Source organism: Sapajus apella, unplaced genomic scaffold (genome assembly GCF_009761245.1).
Source record: "Sapajus apella isolate SASKATOON/1434 unplaced genomic scaffold, GSC_monkey_1.0 scaffold130, whole genome shotgun sequence".
Taxonomy (NCBI): Eukaryota; Metazoa; Chordata; class Mammalia; order Primates; family Cebidae; genus Sapajus; species Sapajus apella.
This window is the reverse complement of record NW_022437070.1, coordinates 3,685,732-3,711,975: the sequence shown is the minus strand read 5'-3', so window position 1 is coordinate 3,711,975 and position 26,244 is coordinate 3,685,732. Positions and strand designations below refer to the sequence as shown.

General features: G+C 39.4%; 1 protein-coding gene across 11 annotated transcripts in view; it reads left to right on the top strand.

Annotated features, from left to right (window-relative positions):
- The first annotated feature begins 1,017 nt into the window (after positions 1-1,017).
- Positions 1,018-26,244, top strand: part of ZNF283 (zinc finger protein 283) — a 26,848-nt gene continuing 1,621 nt past the window's right edge. The window contains exons 1-6 of one of the 11 annotated variants that reach the window (XM_032262781.1): positions 1,018-1,176; positions 1,478-1,633; positions 4,073-4,136; positions 8,213-8,300; positions 10,696-10,822; positions 24,347-26,098. In XM_032262781.1, the coding sequence (XP_032118672.1) occupies positions 8,292-8,300; positions 10,696-10,822; positions 24,347-26,049 (1,839 nt within the window). In that variant the 5' untranslated portion in view covers positions 1,018-1,176; positions 1,478-1,633; positions 4,073-4,136; positions 8,213-8,291 and the 3' untranslated portion in view covers positions 26,050-26,098. The other 10 variants (XM_032262780.1, XM_032262788.1, XM_032262783.1 and 7 more) reach the window with 10 other exon arrangements.

Below are 26,244 nucleotides of genomic sequence, written 5' to 3'. Positions count from 1 at the left end.
ATTTAAAGATGGGGTTTCACCATGTTGGTCAGGCTGGTCTTGAACTCCCGACCTCAGGTGATCCGCCCGCCTTGGCCTCCAAAGTACTTGGATTACAGGCGTGAGCCACCACGGCCGGCCTGACAATCCTCTTTTTTTAAAATATTTATATCCAAAGGTTCTTACCACACCATCACAGCCGTAATCTTTTTGCTGTAACCTGCGAATCAGTTAGTTGTCTCCTTTAAAACATTTTTTCACACATACACACGCACACACACGCGAGAGACAGAGAATATATAGCATTGTTTTTGATGTATGAATGTGTGCTTCGGAATAAATGGTTTCATACTCTTTAAAAAAAGAATGAGATTCAAATTTTATGGTCCATGAAGTTTTACCGGAACACAGCCACGCTGGATTGCTTGTGTGTTGTTTATGGCTGCCTTTGTACTCCACAGTCACAGTATCCACTCACGACCACTTATTGTTGTCTTTCAACAGTGGCATGTAAAATCTCTAACGGTTCATCTCACATCTAATGAAACAGACTCACACAGGCATAAACTTAGAAACCATCCTATGAACATAAACAGGTCCACGCAGGGTCCCACACACCGAATCGGACTAACAAACTCCCTCACAGCAAGACACACCCATCTGTTCAATTGCCAGACACTGTTCCAGGAGCTCATACCCTGATAAACTGGTGGTGTCGCTCAGTTCATTTCCAGGGACCCTACCCCGGATTCCCCTGCTTGCTCAGGTCTAACTCCCCAGACACCTCAGTCCCATCTCCGCCTGTTCTAGATTCCAGAATGCGTTCCTCAGCGAAGGCTGAGAACCTTTTAATTCGCTCTCACTCAACAAAGACCCTCAAGCAAAGGCTAGAGCTCCCGGTCGTCTTCAGAAAACCGCTTCTCACAGAGGAAGCCGAGTTGCATGCTGGGAGCATCCCTGCTCTCCCGGTTTCAACTTCCGGGGACTCGCCCGCTGTGGACTGCATTTCCCAGAAGTCTCCGGGACACAGGTCTTTTAGGGGCGGGGCGGGCTTGCCTGCCAGAAGCACTCCCCGTAGCTCAGCTCCTAGCCTGCGAGCATTTCCCAGCTCTTGTTTCCCATCAGCCTCTGGGTCCAAACTAACCACGGGGCTCCGGGTCCTCTAACGGCGTCCTCAAAGTTCTTGGATTCTGTGTGGTAAGTTGGCCGAGTGTGTAGAAGTAATCAGTCCGGGTGAGGCTGGGAGGGCTCGGCGGGCTTTACTGGGACCGGATTGGAAGCGGCAGTGAGGGTGGGGGTGATATTGGGGGCGCTGGGTCAGGGGAGGGCCGGGTCTTCAAGCCTGTGTGCAACGCGAGCAGCCGAGGGATAGTGTGTCTCAGACGGCGTGGCAGAGCCGGGGCGTGTCTCCGCGGAGGTGGGTGCAGTTGTGAATGTGTGAGGGGGTGATGGGGTGCGTGGTCGTATTTGTGTGATTTGCTTTGAGCAAATGCTCTAGGTTCCCTTTAGCCTGTCTTTGGGCCTGCCACAGTTAAATGACCGCAAGAAAGAGGTCTATGCTAAGCCCCAGAATGAACGTTTCAAGCGAGAAGGATGAGAATTTTAGATCTGGAAGTGTCCTCGCGACAGGCTCTTGACTGGGGAAGTTCTAGAGGTACGATTCCGGTAAAGGCGCCTCTGCGAGCTCTATGGTGACGAGATACATGTTTCAGGGCCATTGCAACCAGACCGCTGTCCCCAAGAATTGCCCTCAACACAGAGACAGACTCTAGCCTCCCGTCTCGTTCCGTTTGGTTATGTGTGGATGGAGGCAGAAGTGGCCCTAGAGAACGTTTTGTTCTCGTTTTGTCTTTTTAAATTAAGTCTGTGCTGTGCTAGAAATGCTGGTGTCTTATGTTGCTGTTTTTCCACAGTGCTGCGAGTTTGCCAGATTTCTAGATTTCTAAGGAGTTTGAAGAGGAGAAAAGCATTTTTGCATATTTAGAAACCAAGATTTGGGTGAGGTTTTTTATACGTACAATTTTTTATACATATGCATTCAATTACCTTTGCTTCTAGGTCATGAGAACTTTTTCTTTCCTTGGCCTGAAATATCTTGACTGGGTCTTCCCGGTCAAATGACCCGCCATGCTGGTACATATTTCCTCCCAATTACCCCCTATTGTTCTTCTCCTCAATTCTTTCCCACCTGTTCATATGCCAAATTGTTCGAATTCTTCAGTGCATTATGATGGTATAGAAAGGCACCTCTTGTAGATTGCTGTTAGAGCTTTCTTTTGGACTGTGATTATTTGAAGAAATTAGTAATTAGGTGGTGTCATATACAGGCTATTTTTTTCATCTTTTCTGTAGTCATTATTAAACATTTTAAATTTTTTTAGAGATTAGGGTCTCACTCTATTGCCCAGGCTGAGTACAGTAGTACAGTTATAGCTCACTGCAACCTTGAACTCCTGGGCTTAAGTGTTCCACTGGCCTTGGCCTCCCAAAGTGCTGGGATTGCAGTGTGAGCCACCATGCCTGGCCCATAGTCATGATTCTTAAAGCAAGGCAAGGTATGAGGGATTTTAAGTAAGGGAACATTTCTGGCAATATATGACAATGTTGTCTGCTTTGTGAGGCTTTTAGTGGTGGAAATATGATTGAGCTTTGAGCGTAGAGATTTGTGGTTTGCACCAAGAGTGGGGACCTTCAGATAATCTTTGGGTAGAAGTCTGTAACATTGCCAAGCATGAATTGTTTCAAGTCCAGCTTTGTGTGGCATGTAAGAAGCTGTCTTGTGTTGTAGTTAAAATTAAGGCTCTGGATCTAAAGTATCTGAATTCAAATCCTGCCTCTGCCTGTTGGTAGCTGTGTGAACTTAGACAATTGATTCAGGCCCTCTGTGATACATCTATAAAATAGCGACAGAATAGTAGCTACCTAATGGAAGTGTGATGAAGTAAGATGAGTTATTATGTATGAAGCTTTCTAGAGCAGTGCCATCCCCATGATAGGGGCTTACTGAATATTGAGTTGCTGTTACTGAATATTGAGTTGTTGTTACTGGGCTTTTCTGGATTATTTCCCATCAACTTTTTATATATTAGAGTAATAGAAATGTGAAGTTGATTGTGATGGGTGCTTGCAAATTTTTTTAAAAAGCGACCAGATGCTCAAATGACCTCAGACAGGAAAACTTTTTTTTGAGGCAGGGTCTTGGTGTTTTGCCTATGCTGGAGTGCAGGGACATGATCGTGGCTCACTGTAGCCTTGGCCTCCCAGGCTCAAGGTATCCTCCCGCCTCAGCCTCCTGAGTACCTGGGACTACAGGTACGTGCCATAAAGCCCAGCCAGTTTTTTTGTATTTTTTATAGAGATGGGGTTTTGCTATCTTGCCCAGGCTGGTCTCGAACTCCCGGACTCAAGCGATCTGCCTGCCTCAGACTCCTGAAGTGCTGGGATTACAGGTATGAGCCGCTGTGCCCAGCCTTAGAACAGGAAATCTTAACTGAGGTCTCCTTGTTCCACTGACAAGCTTCCAGGTGACCAAAACCCCTTGAAATTGAGACCAAATTCTTGTAAATATATGTAAATGTGTTTTTTAAGTGGGCAAAATGTCAATAATTTCATGAGGTTATCAAAAGTGACCATGACCCAAAAAGATCTCGCTCTGTTGTTCTGGAAAAAAGATTGTAATTTCGGGGAAGGAGCTTGAAAAAATTAGTGTCCAATAGAATGAAAATAGTCAAGTAAATTGCAGTATATCTAATGATGGAATGATATGCACCTAATAAAAATTAAGTTTGTAAAGAATCAAAGGAAGGAGAAATATAAATGATGCAATTTTAAGGAATCATTATAGTTATGGATGAAAGTGCTCAAGAATATTTTGTTACATATCAATCCCATCTAATAAGACAGGGCTTTGGAAGACATGTTTTAAAAGATTACATCTAAAATGTTACTTTAATTGGTCATTCAGTGAAGAAGCAGAGAGGTGCACCCATACTTATTGAGCATCTACCCTGTACCAAATACTGTTCTCTTTATGCACATTTATTTTCTTCCTCAGACTTTGAAGGTGGTTTATCTGATTTGTGTGGATTTACAGGAGAATATTGACAGTGAACGTATCTCATTGCCAGGAGTAACAGCTACAGGAAGTTCAAGAGCTGGTAGGTGTAAATTGTTTCAGGCCCACTGATTTTTAGTATTGGCCCCATTTGTTAAATTTTCTTAATGACTGAAATATGTCCCTCCTGTCAGTTTTTTTATATTTGGAAATGTCTATATTTCCAATTATGGAATTAATGCAGGCTTGGTCAAAAAAACTCAGCAATCAGAAGACATACAGAGAAGAAAGCTGAAAATCACATCCTCTAGAGTTAATCATTCTTAATGTTTTGGTGGGTTTTTTTGTTTTGTTTTGTTTTTTTTTTTTTACTTTTTTGAGATACTGTCTCACTCTGTCACCCAGGTTGGAGTGCAGTGGTGTGATATTGGCTCACTGCAAGCTCCACCTCCCAGGCTGAAGCGATCCTCCCACCTCAGAGGGAAGGTAGCTGGGACCACAGGTGTGTGCCTCCATGTCCGGCTAATTTTTTGTGTTTTTGATAGAAATGGGGTTTCACCATGTTTCCCAGGCTGGTCTTGAACTCCTGAGCTCAAGCAATCTGCCTCCTTTGGCCTCCCAAAGTGCTGGGATTACAGGTGTGAGCCACCACACACTCGGCACTTTGGAATATTTGTGTTTAAATCTTTTTTCCTTTGTGCCTATGGGTGTGGTTTTTTTTCTGCAGAATAAAATTATTGTAATGGGTAATGTAAATGAAGACTCTTTAGTTCTTAGTTTGAAAAAGAAATCCAATCCAGATCTAGGTTTTATGTTAATCTTGAATATTTAGAGAGAAGAGGGAAGTGTTAGTGAGTCCCTTATTTGAAAACCCTCAAATATTGACATCTTCTGGGATTATAGAAATGTCATTTAAAAATGAATTACCAGGCAAGAAAGAGTTTTAGAATTAGATTATTTTAAAGCTTACCTCTGCAGACAATGGCAATAATCACCAGTATACAGCCATTTTACCAAAAATACATTTTATAGATAATATTTCCAAGGACAGGTATAAATGCCAGGAGGTAGAATCTAAGAAGGCTATGGTTGTAAATATGTAAGTAAACCACCAATTTGTGCAGAAGAACAAGATTGAGCCTCTGGTTAAGTTCTCAGCTTGACACCTAATCAGGTTGTATTTTCTGATGCAGCTCAGTGATGCCGAATCTCTATGTATCTTCTGGGAGGAAGGAGTATTTTCCTCTATATGTTTCTGAGGACCTTTTTTCTCACATTGTTATTTAGGAAGAATGGCAGGCTCAAGGCTGGCCTGTGAAATTTGAGTTAGCATTATAAGAAAGCATGTCTGAGAAGGACATATTTTACTGTAAGCAAAATAGAATAGCATTAAGTTTCTTTGTTATAATGGGATAAGGGACAATAACATTCTTCATTTTTTTTTTTTTTTTTTTTTTTTTGAGACAGAGTCTTGCTCTTGTTACCCAGGCTGGAGTGCAATGGCACGATCTTGGCTCACCGCAACCTCCGTCTCCTGGGTTCAGGCAATTCTCCTGCCTCAGCCTTCTGAGTAGCTGGGATTACAGGCACGTGCCACCATGCCCAGCTAATTTTTTGTATTTTTAGTAGAGACGGGGTTTCACCATGTTGACCAGGATGGTCTCGATCTCTTGACCTCGTGATCCACCCGCCTCTGCCTCCCAAAGTGCTGGGATTACAGGCTTGAGCCACCGCGCCCGGCCTTCATTTTCAATAATAATGATGAAAATGTGGCCAAGCCTGGTGGCTCACACCTATAATCCCAGCACTTTGGGAGGCCAAGGCAGGAAGATTCCTTGAGCTCAGGAGTTCGAGACCAGCCTGGACAACACAGTGGGACCCTGTCTCTACAAACAGTTTTTAAAAAGAATAATTAGCAGGGCAAGGTGTCATGCACCTGTGGTTCCAGGTACTGGGCAGGGAAGCTCAGACGGGAGGATCACTTGAGCCCAGGAGGCTGGGGTTGCAGTGAGCTGTGTTTGTGCCACTGCACTCCAGCTTAGGCAACAGAGCGAGACCCTGTCTCTGAAAAAAAAAAAAAAAATACAACTTATAAACAACTATCATATACCATTCACTATTTTGTATGGATTTCTTATTCTTCTGTGGTAGACATTGTTCTCACCCTTCTTATTGATGAGGAAACAGAAGTGTTGAGAAATTAGTAACTATAAAGCTCAAATTCACATCCTAAAGGTCTGACACCAGAACTTTTGATCATGCATGTCTTTCTTCATCAATTAATATGAACCAACACCATCATAACTAATGAGGGTATGGCAGGTTGTAATTTATTAAACCTTTTGCTTACTATTATGTAGTTTCTCATTTTCAGTTATCAGAAATTATTTTTGGTTGAATATCCTTGTGTATTTATCTTGTGTGCTTCTTCTTTAGCTAATTTTTTTCTTTTTTCTTTTCTCTCTTTTTTTTTTTTTTTTTTTTTTTTGAGATGGAGTTTTGCTCTTGTTGCCCAGGCTAGAGTGCAATGGCGCGATCTCAGCTCACTGCAACCTCCACCTCTGGGTTCAAGTGATTCTTCTGCCTCAGCCTCCCGAGTAGCTGGAATTACAGGCATACACCACTACACCCAGCTAATTTGTATTTTTAATAGAGATGGGGTTTCTCCATGTTGGTTAGGCTGGTCTCAAACTCCCAATCTCTGGTGATCTGCCCTCCTCAGCCTACCAAAGTGTTGGGATTACAGGTGTGAGCCACCTCGCCTGGCCCTTCTTTAGCTATTTCTTAAGAATACATTTCTGGAAGTGAAGTTTTGGGTAAAGAATTTGCCCCAAATCCCTGACCCTGTGATACTTGCACTTAGGGGATAATACAGTGTTTAGAAGACATAGTTGTTACCTTAAAGACAAAATATGCTTAGGGATAAGGCAGCCAGCAGCCAGCAACAAAGGCCAGTAGGCAGTCTAGGGGACCTACTTTAAGGAACTCATAGGAAGGTAGTTATAAGCAATACTGTTGAATCATGATCAAGCGTTTGGAGGCAAATGGAATTTATTCTGTAAGGTTTATACCTTATAGTTTTTATTCTACTAATGTTAGTTGCAAAGTGAGCCTAATAGGATCAGGTGATTCAGTAGTTACCTGGAGGGTACCATGTCTAAGACAGGTTCAGATACAAAATAAATCCATCAGTCAACATAAGAAAAGCAAGATCAAAACCTCATTAATGGAGGGGGAACACAAAAATAATAAAACCTCCAAAAAATAAAAATGAAAAAAAAGGATGAAATTCCCCAAGTTATGCCATGGATATATTAATATTATTCCATTAATATTATTAATATTTCATTAATATATCCATGGCGTAACTTGGGGAATTTCATTCATTTTTTTTTTTCTAGGCAAGACATAGGCATATGTAGAAATTATTGAGTTTGTGTAATACATGGCCATGGTTACAATTATTATGTGGATTACCTGAAGGAAAAACATTATGATCATAATGAAAATATGAATGTTGTTAATATATATGGAGATATAATCTTATTTTTTATTTTTTTGTTTCTTTCTTGAGATGTATAACTTCCTAAACATTTTTTCATCTATTGATGTCCAATTGTCAGTCTTTTTGTATTGATATATATATGTATTTATAAATGTAATCATACCATAAATCTCATAACCTACTTTTTCTACTGAGTGTATCTTGATTATTTCCTTAAGTCAGAATGTACTTACTGCATGATATTTCATGTCATGAATATTCTGATAGATGCATTAGATAGTCAGCTTTTTGGGTTCCCAATGAATTCGGTATACATCCTGTCCAACTCCCATGTCTTGACCAACTTCCTTCAGTCCTGAGCCCATGAAGCACATTGTAGCTTGGACCATGACAGGTATTCCTGAGAGGTAGGAATGGAAGGAGGATGATCTGATCTCCTGGGCAGTACTGAATCATTGAATCCCAGGTCCAGAGTCACATCCTCAGAACCAGACACTGCCAGAAATCTCCCTGCTAAAGAACTTTGGGGTTTAGGGTGAAAGTTTGGATTCCATAAATGGCATGTAGGGTGTGTAGTAGAAGTAGGCATGGAGAAGAGAAGATCTTCCATTAGTGTCAGTTAGGATGACATCACTGAGGCACATCTGGTTTAATACTTCCTTTTCCCTCCCCAGTTCTGGCTTTTCTGGATTCTGTGCTTCGCCAGTAGAGGAATTCCATGGAGCATTAATTAATTCTTCCAATTCCAGAACCATGACTGATGTAAGTTGGTATTTTTATCTCCATGAAATACTGTGATTTTTAGGGCATGTGAATCTTTTCCTTAATTTTCCTAAAGCCTTCTCTCTGACAGAACTCCATCCCTGAACCTGCTCAGTTCTTCCTACTCCAGTGGAGGATGGTGCCAAATAGCCTAGTGTCCTCCCCGGGTGCCCCTCCCCTTTCTAATCAATGTCATATTCGTTGAACATATTATTCAACATCTCTTGTGTTCCCAGTCTTCCAGTGAGAGCAGTGATAGAGCAGTGGAGTCTTTTGAGGGGAGTATTTAAGCTTCTGTTAAGGATAACTCAAAGAAATATAGTTAACCACACACTTACTTATATACAAGGAAAACCTATAGTGCATTGATTTCCTCTATCAAAGGTACCAACAGGATTCATATAAAGGGAAGAGAATGAAAGACTGCAAGGATTTTGAAAACAGCAGTATTTTTAAATTTAGGCTAAAATGCTGATTTTAGAGGGTGGCTACCAAAGAAGCCAGTCAAGACACTCTGCCCTTAGACAGTTGGATGGTCACCCAGAAGAACGATGTTAGTTGTTTGTGCATTCTCTGGGAGCACTTTCATATTTAACCGTCTTGGCTGTCTTGGGTGATGGCTTTTGGTATCACCTCTGGCCACATCTGCATCATTTCCATCACCTGAGTTTCTCATTCCTGTGTCAGGTCTGTAGTGTGTTTAGGTAGTGATAAGGATCCCATTGGACCACATGCAAAAACTTGGAACTTCTCTATAGACCCAAGTTTTCCACAGAGATAAGATGGACTTTGGGGTTGCTTGGTCTCAACCTTAGTTTATCTAAGGTTGCATTTGTTGGGAGGCTCTTGAGATTAGAGAGAGGGGAGTGAGTGGTTCTTCCCAGAAATTACCTGAGAGATGAAGACCAGTAGTCTTTGGAGTTACCAAAGGACTCTACCACCAGTGGATTTTGAACCAGTTGACTTTGAAGTCATTTTGTCATCAACCAGGATGTGTAGGTCATGAGTGACATTTGTGTCACGTGCAACATCCTATATCAGTACTCTCTAACTCAGGAACAAGGAAAGCGGTAAGTGAAGGGTAGTTGACAGTAACAGGTAAGGTGATGCCTAAGGTCTAGATGATAATAAATTTCCACAGTTAACAAAATCTATGGAAGTTTTGTTCAGCCTAAATGTACAGATATAATTGAGTGATTAATCTCATATATCCAGAGGATAAAATGAATTGCAGCAAATAAAAAATATTGTTTAAATTTATCATAAGAAAAAATGTTTATGATGTAATCTATGAGTGATGTATTTGAGTCTTGGTGGTAGTCCCTAAATAAATGGGAATCATTTTTTTTTTTTTTTTTTGTGTTTTTATTTGGAGGGGGGTTTCTCTTTTGTTACCCGGGCTGGAGTGCAATGGCGCGATCTCGGCTCACCACAACCTCCGCCGCCTGGGTTCAGGCAATTCTCCTGCCCCAGCCTCCTGAGTTGCTGGGATTACGGGCATGCGCCACCATGCCCAGCTAATTTTTTTTTTGTATTTTTAGTAGAGACGGGGTTTCACCATGTTGACCAGGATGGTCTTGATCTCTTGACCTCGTGATCCACCCGCCTTGGCCTCCCACAGTGCTGGGATTACAGGCTTGAGCCACTGCCCCCGGCCTGGGAATCATTTTTACAAAATAAAGACTTATAGTACAAAAACTTTTCATGTTTCCCCTATTTATTTATTTATTTATTTTTGGAGACAGAGTCTTGCTCTGTTACCCAGGCTGGAGTGCAACTTCTGCCTTCTGGGTTCAAATGATTCTCTGCCTCAGCCTCCCAAGTAGCTGGGATTATAGGCATCTGCCACTACACCTGGCTAATTTTTGTGTTGTTAGTAGAGACGGGATTCCACCATTTTGACCAGGCTGGTCTCAAACTCCTGACCTCAAGTGATTCACTTGCCTCAGCCTCCCAAAATGCTTGGGATTACAGGCATGAATCATTGTACCTGGCCTTGTTTTCTTATTAAAGGGGAAAGATGGTGAGCAATTCACTTTCACAAAGAATTTTTGAGGAAGGCACATAGCACTTTGTAAATGCACATGATGTACACACACACACACACACACACACACACACACACACACACACTCTTTTAACAGTTCTGGATAGCTGAGTTACCTTATAGTATCTTGGAAGTTCTTCTGCTATAACAAGATTCTTCTAGAACATGTTGGCATCCTGCTTTAGTCACACTGATTTTCTTGCTTTTTCCTACTTATATCAGAGGCTTTCAGCCTATTTGATTGCTGTATTTCTCCCCTTCTTTGTATTTTATCCTTCATACCTTCTTTTTTCTTCTTGGTAATGTTTTCTTGAATTTCACAAGTAATACATGGGTTTTTGGTTTTAGGGGTTGGTGACATTCAGGGATGTGGCCATCGACTTCTCTCAGGAGGAGTGGGAATGCCTGGACCCTGCTCAGAGGGACTTGTACGTGGATGTGATGTTGGAGAACTATAGTAATTTGGTGTCACTGGGTAAGGTCATCTGCCTGAAATAATGTAGAATCTCCTCTTTGCAACATCAGTTTTTCTGCACTGAAAATTACAGGGCTAACTTTGAAGAAACCAGGTGAATTTCTTTTCCCACTTCCCAAGGGCATGTTTTTATACTTGCTGCATTAGAAATTTGTTCATTAAGCACATTGCTCTTCTCCATTCCTCAGTGAGCTTTATGCCTTTCACGGGCCCTCCCTGCAATCACCTCTCTCCTTTAATAGCCAAGGGGCTGGATTTGCATTATAGGGCATTTATTTCATAACCATTGTCAAAGAAACCAGATTTTATAAATTCTGCAAATACTATAATGAATGTCTACTCCTGGCCAGCATTGTGCTGAGCACTATCAATTGAATCATGAACAAGATTTGATAACTTGCACATTTTCAGCAGTTTACTTTGTAGTAAAGGAGAAACATCAAATAAGTAAATCAATAAATAAATAGTATGTAATGAACCAAATTCTTTGGAAAAAATAAACACCATAAGGGAATAGAAATGATGGGGACTGACAGGGCTAATTTAGATAAGATGGTCAGGGAGCGCTTTCTTGAACAGAGATGTTGAGCCTGGGATCAATCTATGTGAATATCTGGGGGAGGAACAGATGAATCACAGTGAACAGCAAATGCAAAGGCCCTGTTGTTGGAAAGGAACTTTACTGGAACTTTATCAGAACTCTAGGGTAGAGTTATTAAAGGAACATGTGCTAAGAAATTAGGCCAGGGAGATAGGAAGGGGCCAGATAATATATTGTTTTGTTGTTCTTGTATGTGGAATTTGGATTGTTTAGTCTCTTTCAGTCTGAAACAGTTCACGTCTTTCCTTGATTTGCATATATGTCTGTGATGCTTTTGAAGATTACAGGCCAGTTATTTTGTACAGTGTTCCTCAATTTGGATTTGTCTGTTCTTTTTTAATGATTAGATTTAGAGTACCGATCTTTGGCAGGATTATCACAGAATTGAGCTGCGTTCTTCTTGCATTTTGTTGGGTAGTGTGAATAATTTGTAATTACTCATGTTATTCACTCTGAGTACTTGATTAAAGTGGTGTCTGCTGGCTTCCTCCTTGTGCAGTTACTCTTTTATCCTTCAGTAAGTATTTTGTGGGTAGAAACTTCGAAACTATTAAATATTGTGGAACTGGGCACAGTGGTGGCTCACACCTGTAATCCCAGCACTTTGGGAGGCTGAGGCGGGTGGATCGCTGGAGTCCAGGAGTTCGAGCCCAGCATGGGCAACATAGCAAAACCTCATCTCTACAAAAAAAGTAGCTGGGTGTGGTGGTGCGTGCCTGTAGTTCAGCAACTCAGGAGGCCGAGCTGGGTGGATTGCTTGAGTCTGAGAGGTTGAGGCTGCAGTGAGCTGAGATTGCGCCACAGCACTCCAGCCTGGGCAACAGAGCAATACCCTGTCTTAATAAATAAATAAATAAATAAATAAATAATTGTGTTTACCTCTCAAACTTCTCATTTGTTCATATGTTGGATTTCTAGTCAATGGGCCATATTTTATTTTTTTCTGTTATTTATTTTGAAACTCAAAGTGTTGGAACTTGTCCCAGATTTGGTCAGTGGGAATCCTTTCATGATAGTTTCTATGGCTTTTTGGCACATCTCCATCATTCTTTGAGTATGTCCTGATTTTCTGATAAACAAGGTGTTACAGGTTCATCTTCTATGAAATTTTCCTGCTGTAGTTTTACAGTCAGCTGTAGCTTTGAAGTGCCTGGTTATTTTAACACAGATTTATAGTTATTATTTTATGCATTTGTCTTTTAAATCAACAAACCAAAAGTACAATAATACTGACTTTTATATTTATATTCATGTAGTTACCTTTACCAATGTTCTTTATTTCTTCTTATGGCTTTCAGTTACTTTTTAGTGTCTTTTCACTTTAGCCTGAAACAGTCCCTCGAACATTTCTTCTAGAGTAGGTCTACTGGTAATCATCTCCTTCAGCTTTTGTTTTTTCTGGAAATTTCTTAATTTCACCTTTATTCTTAAAGGACAGTTTTTGCAAGTATAGAATTCTTGGTTGACATTTTTTTTTTCTTTTGGGATTTTTCAATATGCCATCCTATTACTTTCTTTCTGTTCTCCATGGTTTCTGATGAAAAATTAGCTGTTAATCTTGTTAAGGATTGTTTTATGTGGTAGGCTGCTGCTTTCTTCCTGTGTTCTGGTCTTTTTGTCTTTGGGTTTCCATAATTTGACTGTAATACATCTAGATATGAATCTCTTTGGGTTTTTCCTCTCTGAGGTTGTTCAGCCTCCTAGATGTGTATATTCCTGTCTTTCGTCAGATTTTCAAAGTTTTCAGACATTCTGTCTGCAAATTTTTTTCTACACTTTTATCCCTCTTGTTTTTCTGTGATTCTTACGATGTATATGTTGGTGTGCTTGATGGTATCCCATCAATCCCTTAGGGTCTCTTCATTGTTCATTATTCCTTTTTCTTGTTGCTCCTCTAGTGCAATAATTTCAAACAACTCATTTTCAAGTTCACTGAGTCTTTCTTCTGCTGAATCCACTATTGAAATTTTCATTTCAGTTACTTTACTCCAGAATTTCTGTTTTGTTCCTTTTTTATAATTTCTATCATTTTATTGATATTTTCATTTTGTTCATACATTGTTTTCCTGATTTCCTTTAGCTCTTGGTCCATGGTTTCCTTTAGCTCATTGAGGATATTTGGATAGTTCACTTAATGTCTGGGCTCCTCAGGAATGGTTTCTGTCAGATTCTTTTTTTCTTGTGAATGGGCCCCCTGTTTTCCTGTTTCATTGTATGCTTTGTAATTTTTTGTTAAAACTGGACATTTTGAGTATTATAACATGATACCTCTGGAGATTCAATTTTTCCATTTCTGAGGCATGGCTGATTTCTGCTTGTTGAGGGCTAGAGCTGTCAGACTTTTTCAAACTCTTTTTGTAAATTGTATAGTCCTTATTGTATGTGGTCACTGAAGTTTCTGTTTCATCATCTCTGCAGTCAGTTAGTACCAAAGATTTACTTAAATATCTGGCTGTAAAAAAGGGAAGAAAAAAAAGGTCTATTGGCCCTTTAAATCTTCCAATAAATGTTTCTGGGGAAAGCTGCTGTGGCTGATGGGGCTAAAATCAAGGCAATCATCTGTGCTGGTTCCTCAAAGAAGCACAAAACCCCCCAAAGTACACAACTGAATTTTTTGGAAGACAAGGTCACACTGCCAACCCACGTCCCAGCCGGCTGTTCCAGTAATACAGGCTGCTCTCCCCACAGCTGTGGTGGGGCTGAGGAGTGAGGGATGTGATTAGTTGGTACACAACATTCCAGGCACATAGGCCTCTCATCCCATAGCATTGGATGAACTGAGAAATGGGGGATGGTGGCTTGCTTGCACAAGCCACTCACTCACCTAAGAATAGTAGCCTCTTTATTCATCCAGCACTCCCCTGGTTGTTATGGAAGTATCTGATCAGGTTCCAGAGTTAAGAGTTTGTTGATGCCAATCTCTCTTTCCAGTTCCATTGTCGCTTTGGTGGAGCTACCAGCCCTTAGAGCTTCCTACTTCACCATTTTGTGTGACATCAGTCCTACATATTAATTTAATGTAATTATTGATATGGTTGGGTTTCAGTTTACCATCTTGCTATTTTTCGTTTCACTAGTTCTTTCTTTTGTTTCCACCTTCTTGGACTAATCAAGTATTTTTTAGTATTCCATTTTATCTCATCTGTTATCTTTTGCTGTATTATTTGTATTTATTTTGGGGATTGCAATATGCATCCTTAATTTAGCACAGTCTCTTGAAATTAATAACATATTACCTTGTTGTAGAATGTAAGGATTTTACTAATCTGTAAGCTTCATTCAGCCTGAAAAACTTCCTTTAGCATTTCTTGTGTCATATGGCTACTGGCAGCTAATTTTCTTTTTTTTTTTTTTTTTGAGACAGTCTCACTGTGTCACCCAGGCTGGAGTGCAGTGGTGTGATTTTGGCTCACTGCAGCCCCTGCCTCCCAGGTTCAAGCAATTCTTGTACCTCAGACTCCTGAGTAGCTGGGATTACAGTCATGTGCCACCACACCTGGCTAATTTTTGTATTTTTGGTAGAGATGGGCTTTTGCCATGCCGGTCAGGCTGGTCTTGAACTCCTGACCTCAGGTGATCCACCCACCTCAGCCTCCCAAAGTGCTGGGATTACAGGCATGAGCCACCATGCCTGGCCTTCATCTTATTTGTTTTTGAAGGGTATTTTTTTTTTTTTTTTTTTACCAGATATGGATTTCCTAGTTGATATATTTTTTTCTTTTAGTTAGCTTAAAAAAATGTTCCATTATCTTCTGAACTCTATTGTGTATGATTAGACAGCTTTGATTCTTATTGTTCATTTTATATATGCTTTATTCTCTGTTATTCAGTTTTTTCTTTATTTTTGGTCTGTAACAATCTGACTATAAAGTTCTGGATATGGTTTACTTACATTTATCATGGCTTTGATCCCTTTCCTTTTACCCTTAGCTTTAATCAGTGGGCTTATTTTTATTTTTATTTTATTTTATTTTATTTTTTGAGACGGAGTTTCACTCATGTTACCCAGGCTGGAGTGCAATGGCGCGATCTCGGCTCACCGCAACCTCCGCCTCCTGGGTTCGGGTAATTCTCCTGCCTCGGCCTCCTGAGTCGCTGGGATTACAGGCACGCACCACCATGCCCAGCTAATTTTTTGTATTTTTAGTAGAGACGGGGTTTCATCATGTTGACCAGGATGGTCTCGATCTCTTGACCTCGTGATGCACCCGCCTCGGCCTCCCAAAGTGCTGGGATTACAGGCTTGAGCCACCGCGCCCAGCCTGGCTTATTTTTATTTTATTTTATTATTATTATTTTTTGAGATGGTGTCTCACTCTGTAGCCCAGGCTGGAGTGCAGTGGCATGATCTTGGCTCACTGCAACCTCTGCCTCCCGGGTCCCAGTTCAAACAATTCTCCTACCTCAGTCTTCCAAGTAGCTGGGATTACAGGCACGAGCCACCATGCCCAGCTAATTTTTGTATTTTTTAGTAGAGACGGGGTTTCACCATGTTGGCCAGTCTGGTCTTGAACTCCTGACCTCGTGATCCACCCACCTTGGCCTCCCAAAGTGCTGGGATTACAGGTGGGAGCCACTGTGCCCAGTTGGGTTGATATTTTCTATTGAAGTTACAGAAATTTCAGCCATTATATCTTCAAATACTTTTTTCTTCTTCTTTAGTACTGTTCCTCCTTCTGAGACTCCAATTACATGTGTGTTAGACCACTTAAATGGTACCACCAATCACTGGGTAGAACCCCTAGTCTTTTTACTCTTTGTACTTCAGTTTGTTAATACCTGTTTACCTGTCTTCAAGTCACTGTTTTTTCTTTTCTTTGATAGTGTCCAATTGTTGTTAAGCCTATCCAATAAAAATTTTATTTCATGTACATTTTGTAGTTCTAGAATTTACATTTGGTTTTGTGGGTTTGCTTTTATTGACTATATTTTCTCTAAATCTCGTATCAAAGTTTCCTGCTCTTTACCAGTCTTATAATTTCTCATTGTATACTGAATATTATAGGTGCTATGTTGTAGTGACTTAGAGATTTTATTATCTTCCTAATAATTATTTAGAACTGTTCAGGAAGGCAGTGAAATTAATAGCAGATCACAGTGATCTTTTTAAGAATTGATTTTTGAATGCAGGTGTAGTTTGACTTTATCCTTAGTCCTGGACATAATTCTTACTCTGGGTAGGGCAGGGGTTCTCAAAGTGTGGTCTGAAGACCTTTCAGTGGGCCAAACCTTTCCCAAAGTAAAAAAAGTATTCTCATAACAGTACTGAGAGGTTTGCCTTTTTCACTGTGGTGACACTTCCACTTGTGGTGTGGAAGCCGTGGTGAATCTTCTCTGCTTTAGCATAAGCAAAGGAAGAGGCACCAAATAGTACCAGTAATTATCATGTTCTTTACCTCCATACACAAAGAAAATGTGTTCAGAAAAATCCCAGTTTCACTTAAGAACATCTTGGAGAAGCAGTTAGTATTCATTTTATTAAATCTCAACCCTTGATTATATATACATTTAAAAAATATTATATATAATGAAATGGGAAGTATCCATTAAAGTCCTCTGCTATATACGAAAGTATGATGGTTGCCTTGAAGGAAACCACTTGTACAGTTGTTTAAATTGTGAGTTAAACTAACTGCTTTTTTCATAAAACACCGTATTTTTCTTCAAAGAATGACAAACTATGGTTATTCGGATTTGGGTATTAGGAAGACATTTTCTAGCAAGTGAGCCTGTTACTCTAAGAACAACTAATAATATTTGTTGTCAGTGATACAATTCAGTCTATCATGTAAAAATTGGAATTTTGTAAAATGTATATTCATCATTTTGAGCTTTATAGCTTCCTGATACATAAAGATTTTTTTGAGATGAGTGGTAATATTAACATGTGATTTTTTGATGTTGTATAGTGAACTAGGTCAACATTTCAAAGATCTGCATAACTCTTTGAATCAGTTTTCCAAATGACCGGTGTATGGATGTTACAAAATTATGCATGGTAAATGATTATTCAAAGTAAAATGATTTTAATGTAACATAATATGAAAAGTTGACAGATAACGATTTTATATTCCACATTGCACCTAACCTACCAGACACTACCATTTCTTAAGTTTTAGGGTGGTATCAAAGAAAAATATCCACAGTTATCTGAATGCACTAGTAAAATATTCTGCCATTTTCCAGTTATGTTATCTATGAGAGGCTGGATTTTCTTCATATACTTCATATATATGATTTTCTTCATATATGTCATATATATGATTTTCTTTATATATTTCAACCTAAACATATGGCCATAGATTGAATGCGGACGCAGATATAAGAATCCAGGTGTCTTTTATTAAACCAGCCATTTAAAAGATTTACAAAAATTTAAAACATTATCTTTCATTTTTTTGTTTTGTTTTAGAAAAGATTATTTTTATAACTTGTTTACATTAATATTAATGGTTTCTTGTTATTTTTAAGTGAATTAATATCTTAAAATTTCTCTTTAAATTTTTAACATGACAAATATCAAAATATATAATTATATAAACTAAAAGTCTTTTCGGTCCTCAGTGATTTTTTTTAACATTAAAAAGAAGTTAGGCCGGGGGCGGTGGCTCAAGCCTGTAATCCCAGCACTTTGGGAGGCCGAGGCGGGTGGATCACGAGGTCAAGAGATCGAGACCATCCTGGTCAACATGGTGAAACCCCGTCTCTACTAAAAATACAAAAATTCAGCTGGGCATGGTGGCGTGTGCCTGTAATCCCAGCTACTCAGGAGGCTGAGGCAGAGAATTGCCTGAACCCAGGAGGCGGAGGTTGCGGTGAGCCGAGATCGCGCCATTGCACTCCAGCCTGGGTAACAAGAGTGAAACTCCGTCTCAAAAAATAAAAATAAAAATAAAAATAAAAAGAAGTTAAACTCATATTTATTTACTGACTGTAAAACCTTACATAAAACATAAGTAGTAAGTAACTAAAATGTTAAATCTAAAATGTTAAATTAAAATCAAAGCCTTACATAGAAATTAAAATTCACTAAACTACTGCTGCTAAGTTGTACAAAACTATACTCTTTTTAGTTCATAATTGGTCACCTCCACATTCAGTTGGAATATTAAGTTGGTCAGCTTAAATACTGTGGCTTTCTTTTGACTATCCACAGAATCTTTATACCAAAATGTTAATGCATAAAAAGCAGCAAGGCATTGTTAAATAAAACAGCAATAGCGCAGTTTAGGCCTGTGACCAACTATATATGATTAAACTTACTTCCCACATTCATATCACAATAATCATCCACCATTTAATAGCTCAACCAAAATGCTACATAGTCATCAACAGGCAAGGCACAAGAAAACCCCTCACAACCAAGAATGATCTGGGCCGAAATGTCAGTAGTTTTGAGTTTGGAAAACCTTGTGGTAGTTGTTAAGGCTCAAAGGCTCTGGTTAATTTAATATAATAAATAACACTTTCATAATGGGAAAAAATTAAATCATCTGTTGAGGTATAAAACCTAATTAATTTATAAGGATGAAATAAGTAACTACCTTGAAGTCAAAACACATTATGGACAATGAAGGAGTATTGTGATTATCCCAAATTGATGAGGGTATTTAAACCTAGGCACACACTCTTTCTTAAAATTAATTTATAGAAAGTCATAATCTGTGTGTACATGAATATAAATATACATCTTATCCACCTTGACAAGTACATTATTGCTGGGACAAGTATCTCTCTTTTTTTTTTCTTTTTTTTAAACAGAGTCTCTCTCTGTCCCCCAGGCTGGAGTGCAGTGGCACGATCCTGGGTCATTGCAGCCTCTGCCTGCCAGGTTCGAGCAATTCTCCTGCCTCAGCCTCCCAAGTAGTTGGGACTAAAGGCACATGCTGCCATGCCCAGCTAATTTTTTGTATTTTAGCAGAGACGGGGTTTCGCCGTGTTGCCAAGGCTGGCCTTGAACTCCTGAGTTCAGGCAGTCTGCCTGCCTTGGCCTCCCAAAGTGCTGAGATTACAGGCATGAACCACTGCACCCGGCCCAGGTATCTTTTAATAACAAGTTACTTATATATAATTAGCCTAGAAAGGCCAAACTTCTCTTTTTCAGCTTTTGGTTTTTAATATACCTGGGTTATATAAACAAAAGCATAGTCACAGTAGTTCTGGGCTACATAAATTCTGAATTATGTCAAAGAAACCTGATTATTTCTAGTATCTTTTGTAATACCCAAACGAGTTAGAAGGAAACACCATGCTCTGAGTTCAAATTATGAGTCCTTTATTCAGCCAGCGACAGAGAGTCAGCTAACACTCAAATTCTCTTGGCCCGAGGAAGGGGCTTGATTTCCCTTTATACCTTGATTTAGGTAGGGGCGGGGGCAGCCTAGCTGAAGTGGAATTTTACAGAAACAGAACAAGCAAGTTAGTAGGAGGAGGCTGGTAATCAGGGGGTTGGAGGTTCCCGAGATTGTTGGTTGCTATGGGTATTTCCATACAATCACTAAAGGGGGTAGCAGGGGGAACTTTCCATACAATCAATCACCAAGGAAGGTATTCACAATAGCAGATACACTTGCCAAGCAGGATGCGGTTACAGTGGTTATAGGTGCTGTGAACAGTGTGAACCACTCTTAACGTTTCAAAGCTTTGAGTGCAGCATGACCCAGTAATGCACCAGAGGGGCTGCAGCAGGGAGGAAGAGGGAGAGGCTCGAGAGAGCTTGTGAGGTTTGCAGCTAAGATGGAGTCAGTTAGGCTAACCCAGGTTAGTTTATTACACTTTTGTAAGTGAAAGGGCAAATCTTTGTGCTTGCTCAGTGGCGCTTTAGGAAACCTGAAAGGCAGATTTTATGGAAAGACGTAATCTGTTACAATCTGTTTCATTATTCTGAATTTGAAAAAGGCATCATCAAAAAGGATTGTCAGAGGAGCTTTTAACAAGAACAATAGTTGTGACTATCTAATTAATCAAAAAGTCAACATAATATTTAAAATAATGAGAAGGTAGCAATATTTTAATTTTTATTTAAATGAAAATTGTTTAGATGTGTAGTATAAGGCAGCTAAAAGCATTTAGTTTTAGACTCTTAAAATTTGAAGTATACATAGAAGTGTGGCAAAATTATGCAGATTTATTTTCTGCACATATTGAAGAAAAAGAGTAACACTTTAATTTCTTCATACAGAGTGGACAGTTTACTCCAAGATCATCATTTTCCTTTAGCTATCAGTCTTTTCTATCATATCATACTTATGTTACTTTTTTCTTACATTATGGTATGACAGCATTTCCCATATGCATTTAAACCTGCTAATATTGTCAACTTACCATGCTGAATGACACTATAATTTAAAGGCTTATTTTCAGTCATTTTGCTCTTTTTATTTTTTTTTGAGACGGAGTTTCACTCTTGTTACCAGGCTGGAGTGCAATGGCGCGATCTCGGCTCACCGCAACCTCCGCCTCCCGGGTTCAGGCAAATTCTCCTGCCCCAGCCTCCTGAGTCGCTGGGATTACAGGCACACGCCACCATGCCCAGCTAATTTTTTTTTTGTATTTTTAGTAGAGACGGGGTTTCACCATGTTGACCAGGATGGTCTCGATCTCTTGACCTCGTGATCCACCCGCCTCGGCCTCCCACAGTGCTGGGATTACAGGCTTGAGCCACCGCGCCCGGCCTCAGTCTTATATTTAACAGTATTAATGTGTTATAAGATGATGTGTGCATTACATTGATTTTTGACAGAGTAGTTTGAGCTTAGTTGAGTGAAAATATGTTTAACATGGTCAAGAAATAAGTAAACTTAACTGAACAGTAACTCAAGATATTTGTTGTTACTGTTTTGTGAATATCTTCTTAGGAACTTTTTGTGTGACCAGAAATTATTTATTAGTAACTCTCAAGATCATTTTGTCTAAGTGAATTAGAGATCTTATAATTTAAAGTGATCCCTAAATAGCAATATAATTACTGTTGATTTTTAAAATTGATAGACATTTAAAATTTTTAAATAAGGTAAATGTATAGATTCACATAATTGCAGCATTGTTTGAAGTTATAAAAATCAATCCTTTTATAAAAATTCTAAGTAGCCGGGCGCGGTGGCTCAAGCCTGTAATCCCAGCACTTTGGGAGGCCGATGCGGGTGGATCACGAGGTCAAGAGATCGAGACCATCCTGGTCAACATGGTGAAACCCCGTCTCTACTAAAACTACAAAAAATTAGCTGGGCATGGTGGTGCGTGCCTGTAATCCCATCTACTCAGGAGGCTGAGGCAGGAGAATTGCCTGAACCCAGGAGGCGGAGGTTGCAGTGAGCCGAGATCGCGCCATTGCACTCCAGCCTGGGTAACAAGAGCGAAACTCCGTCTCGGAAAAAAAAAAAAATTCTAAGTAAAGGTACAATTTAAATTTAATTGAACATATATTTTTATAATTGTGAACTTTATGAAAGCAATGTTTGCTTTCGCTCAGGGGTTGGAAAACTATGGCTCTGGAGACCATACCCACCTGTTTTTGTAAATAAAGTTGTATTGGAACATAGTCTTGCCCATTCCTTTATATGTTTACATATTGCCCATGGCTGCTTTGATAAAATGGCAGAGTTGTGACCATAAGGCCCTTTACAGAAAAAGTTTGCCAAACTCTAGCTTTTCTGATGAGTACAGTGGGTATAGAAAACATAGATGTTTCAGAATAATTTGACTTTCTGAAGTAATGTAAACCTAAGTTTTGCATAAACTAGAATATTTTGTTAACATGGTTTTTATATTGTGATAAAATCAGGAAGAAGAGTCCAGGCACAGTGGCTCACACTTGTAATCCCAGCACTTTGGGAGGCTGAGGTGGGCAAATCATCTGAGCTCAGGAGTTTAAGACTAGCCTGGCCAACATGGTGAAACTCTGTTTCTAATAAAAATACAAAAGTTAGTCAGGCATGGTGACATGTGCCTGTAATCCCAGCTAGTCAGGAGACTGAGGCAGGAGAATTGCTTGAACCTGGGAAGCGGAGATTACAGTGAGCTGAGGTCACACCACTGCACTCCAGCCTGTGTGACAGAGCGAGATTCTGTCTCAAAAAACAATAATAATAATCCGGAAGAAGATATTATCATACTTGATTAATAACAGGATTTATCTTCAGTAGATTATATTACTTGAATTCTCGCTATATTTATATATCACATAAGCTTCTTAAGTTATTTTAAAAACATTGAAAATCCAGTATCCGTGTTTTGCTTCTTATCTTGTAATATAGTACACAGAGCCATTATTTTAACTGGGAGTTAAATTTCTTTTCCTTTGAGCTATAGCTTAACAAGCATTTGCAGATTTTCTTAAAGAGCCACAACATTTGAAGCAGTGGGAGTCTAATTTTTCTCTCATGTTGAAAATTGTTAAATTCTGGTTTTTAAAATTTATGCAAGCACTTGTTCATCTTTGAAACTTATCGGCATAGAGCTTACTTAGATTTTTAAAAATATCATTTACTAATTCTTTCTGTTTTGGAACTCTTTAGGTTGTGAAAACTTGTTAAAATTTAAAGTCTGTCAAATGGCCACTGTAGCTCTAAATTATCCGAAATGGAAGACTGACACTTTCCTAGATAAGCCTAGGAATTAGGATAATAAGTATAAATATAAGAGGCTGAATTCCCTAAAGAGGAAATTGTTAATTGCTTCATGCTTACAGATCTTTTATTTCAAGCAAAGCATATAAAGCAAACATGCAGACAACTTGGGCCACAAAAATAAAGAAATAAATAAAGGAAAGAGAGGAAAAAAGGAAAAGAAGAAAGAGAGGAGGAGGTAGGAGAAGAGAGAGAGAAAGAAAAAAAAAAGAGTAATGAACACTTTGCCAACTACGTAGTCAAGGTCATCTGGTAATTACTAGTTTGTGATTTTGCTGTGGAGTAAGGCATGGCTCACACCATGAGTTACCTGTAGAATCCATTACAAAAAAAGGCCAGGCTCAGTGGCTCATGCTTGTAATCCTTTCACTTTGAGGAGGCCAAGGTGGGCAGATCACTTGAGCCCAGGGGTTTTAAGACCAACCTGGGCATATGGTCAAACCCCGTGCCTAAAAAAATATAAAAACTAGCCAGGCGTGGTGGTGGGTGCCTGTAGTCTCAGCTACTTGGGAGGCTGGAGAATCACCTGAGCCTCAGAGATTGAGGCTGCAGTGAGCCATGATTGTGCCACTGCACTCTAGCGTGGGTGACAGAATGAGAATCTTTCCCAAAAAAACAACAAAATAAAACAAATTTATTACAAAAACAGATACACAGACCACCGTCAGTGACATGGACAAGTATAAAGTACAGAAAGTGATGCAAGGATTTCCTGATAAATCAGCTATATGGGACTATATAGAGTGTACATAAGTCAATTAGAAAGTGGAGATTATGTCTTATCTCCCAATAAATCACATATAGATAACCAAACGGATAACATATCAAAGTTGGAAGTTCACAAACAAATGCTGGCGTTACATTCAAGTCTTCCAGTAGAATTTTGGCTAGAGGTAAAGAAAAGCCACATGTTACAGAAAATCTAGAAAGGTGAGGTTAGACAAAACAAAATCAGCCAAAGCTCATTATGATAAGAATTTGATTCCCATTAAGATACATACCTAGCAGGGGACATTGGATGACCACAACTGGGCACATAAGGGCTTGATTGATGGAAGCTGACATTTGGCTTGAGGGAACATCAGCATGGGAAAATGAGGGACTTGTTGAAGTGATCTCTCTGGAATCCTCCAGAAAACTAAAAATCAGAACATCAAGATCACAAGAGCTGTAAAATCAATGCTCAGGAGTGAGATCAGTAAGTCTCCTAATTTGTCTTTTATTTCTGCTGTAGTTTTTTTTTTTTTTTTTCCTAGTGAAGGAAATAAAATGTGTGGTTTTCTTGTTTTCTTTCAGATTTGGAGTCAACAACATATGACACCAAAAAAATATTTTCAGAAAAGGATATTTTTGAAATAAATTTTTCTCAATGGGAGATGAAGGAAAAAAGTAAAACCCCTGGCCTTGAGGCATCCATTTTCAGAAATAATTGGAAGTGCAAAAGCTTATTTGAGGGACTGAAAGGACATCAAGAGGGATACTTCAGTCAAATGATAATCAGCTATGAAAAATTACCCTCTTACAGAAAAAGTGAATCTCTTACACCACATCAAATAATTTGTAATACAGAGAAGCCCTATGTTTGTAAGGAATGTGGGAAGGCTTGCAGTCATGGCTCAAAACTTGTTCAACATGAGAGAACTCATACAGCTGAAAAACATTTTGAGTGTAAAGAATGTGGGAAAAACTATTTAAGTGCCTATCAACTCAATGTGCATCAGAGATTTCATACTGGCGAGAAACCCTATGAGTGTAAGGAATGTGGGAAGACCTTTAGTTGGGGATCAAGCCTTGTTAAACACGAGAGAATCCATACCGGTGAGAAACCGTATGAATGTAAAGAATGTGGGAAGGCCTTTAGTCGTGGCTATCACCTTACTCAACATCAGAAAATTCATATTGGTGTGAAATCTTACAAATGTAAGGAATGTGGGAAGGCCTTTTTCTGGGGCTCAAGCCTTGCTAAACATGAGATAATTCATACAGGTGAGAAACCTTATAAATGTAAAGAATGTGGGAAAGCCTTCAGTCGTGGCTATCAACTTACTCAGCATCAGAAAATCCATACTGGTAAGAAACCTTATGAATGTAAAATATGTGGAAAGGCTTTTTGTTGGGGCTATCAACTTACTCGGCATCAGATATTTCATACTGGTGAGAAACCCTATGAATGTAAGGAATGTGGGAAGGCCTTTAATTGCGGATCAAGTCTTATTCAACATGAAAGAATTCATACTGGTGAGAAACCTTATGAATGTAAAGAATGTGGAAAGGCCTTTAGTCGTGGCTATCACCTTTCTCAGCATCAGAAAATCCATACTGGTGAGAAACCTTTTGAATGTAAGGAATGTGGGAAGGCCTTTAGTTGGGGTTCAAGTCTTGTTAAACATGAGCGAGTTCACACTGGTGAGAAATCCCATGAATGTATAGAATGTGGAAAGACCTTTTGTAGTGGGTATCAACTTACTCGACATCAGGTATTTCATACTGGTGAGAAACCCTATCAATGTAAGGAATGTGGGAAGGCTTTTAATTGTGGATCAAGCCTTGTTCAGCATGAGAGAATCCATACAGGGGAGAAACCTTATGAATGTAAAGAATGTGGGAAGGCTTTTAGTCGTGGCTATCACCTTACTCAACATCAGAAAATTCATACCGGTGAGAAACCTTTTAAATGTAAGGAATGTGGGAAGGCCTTCAGTTGGGGTTCAAGCCTAGTTAAGCATGAGAGAGTCCATACTAATGAGAAGTCTTATGAATGTAAAGACTGTGGGAAGGCCTTTGGTAGTGGCTATCAACTTAGTGTTCATCAGAGATTTCATACTGGTGAGAAGCTTTATCAATGTAAGGAATACAGGAAGACCTTTACTCATGGCTCAAAACTTGTTCATAAGAGAACTCATAGTAATGATAAACCCTACAAATATAAAGAACGTGGGGAAGCCTTTCTGTGGACAACTTACTCAAATGAGAAAATTGATACCGATGAAACCTTATGATTGAAAGCTATAAAAGAACATTTGTGTGTGTGTGTACAAACAACATAAGGAGAACTCTTTTTTTTTTTTTTTTTTTGAGATGGAGTTTCACTCATGTTACCCAGGCTGGAGTGCAATGGCGCGATCTCGGCTCACCGCAACCTCCGCCTCCTGGGTTCAGGCAATTCTCCTGCCTCAGCCTCCTGAGTAGCTGGG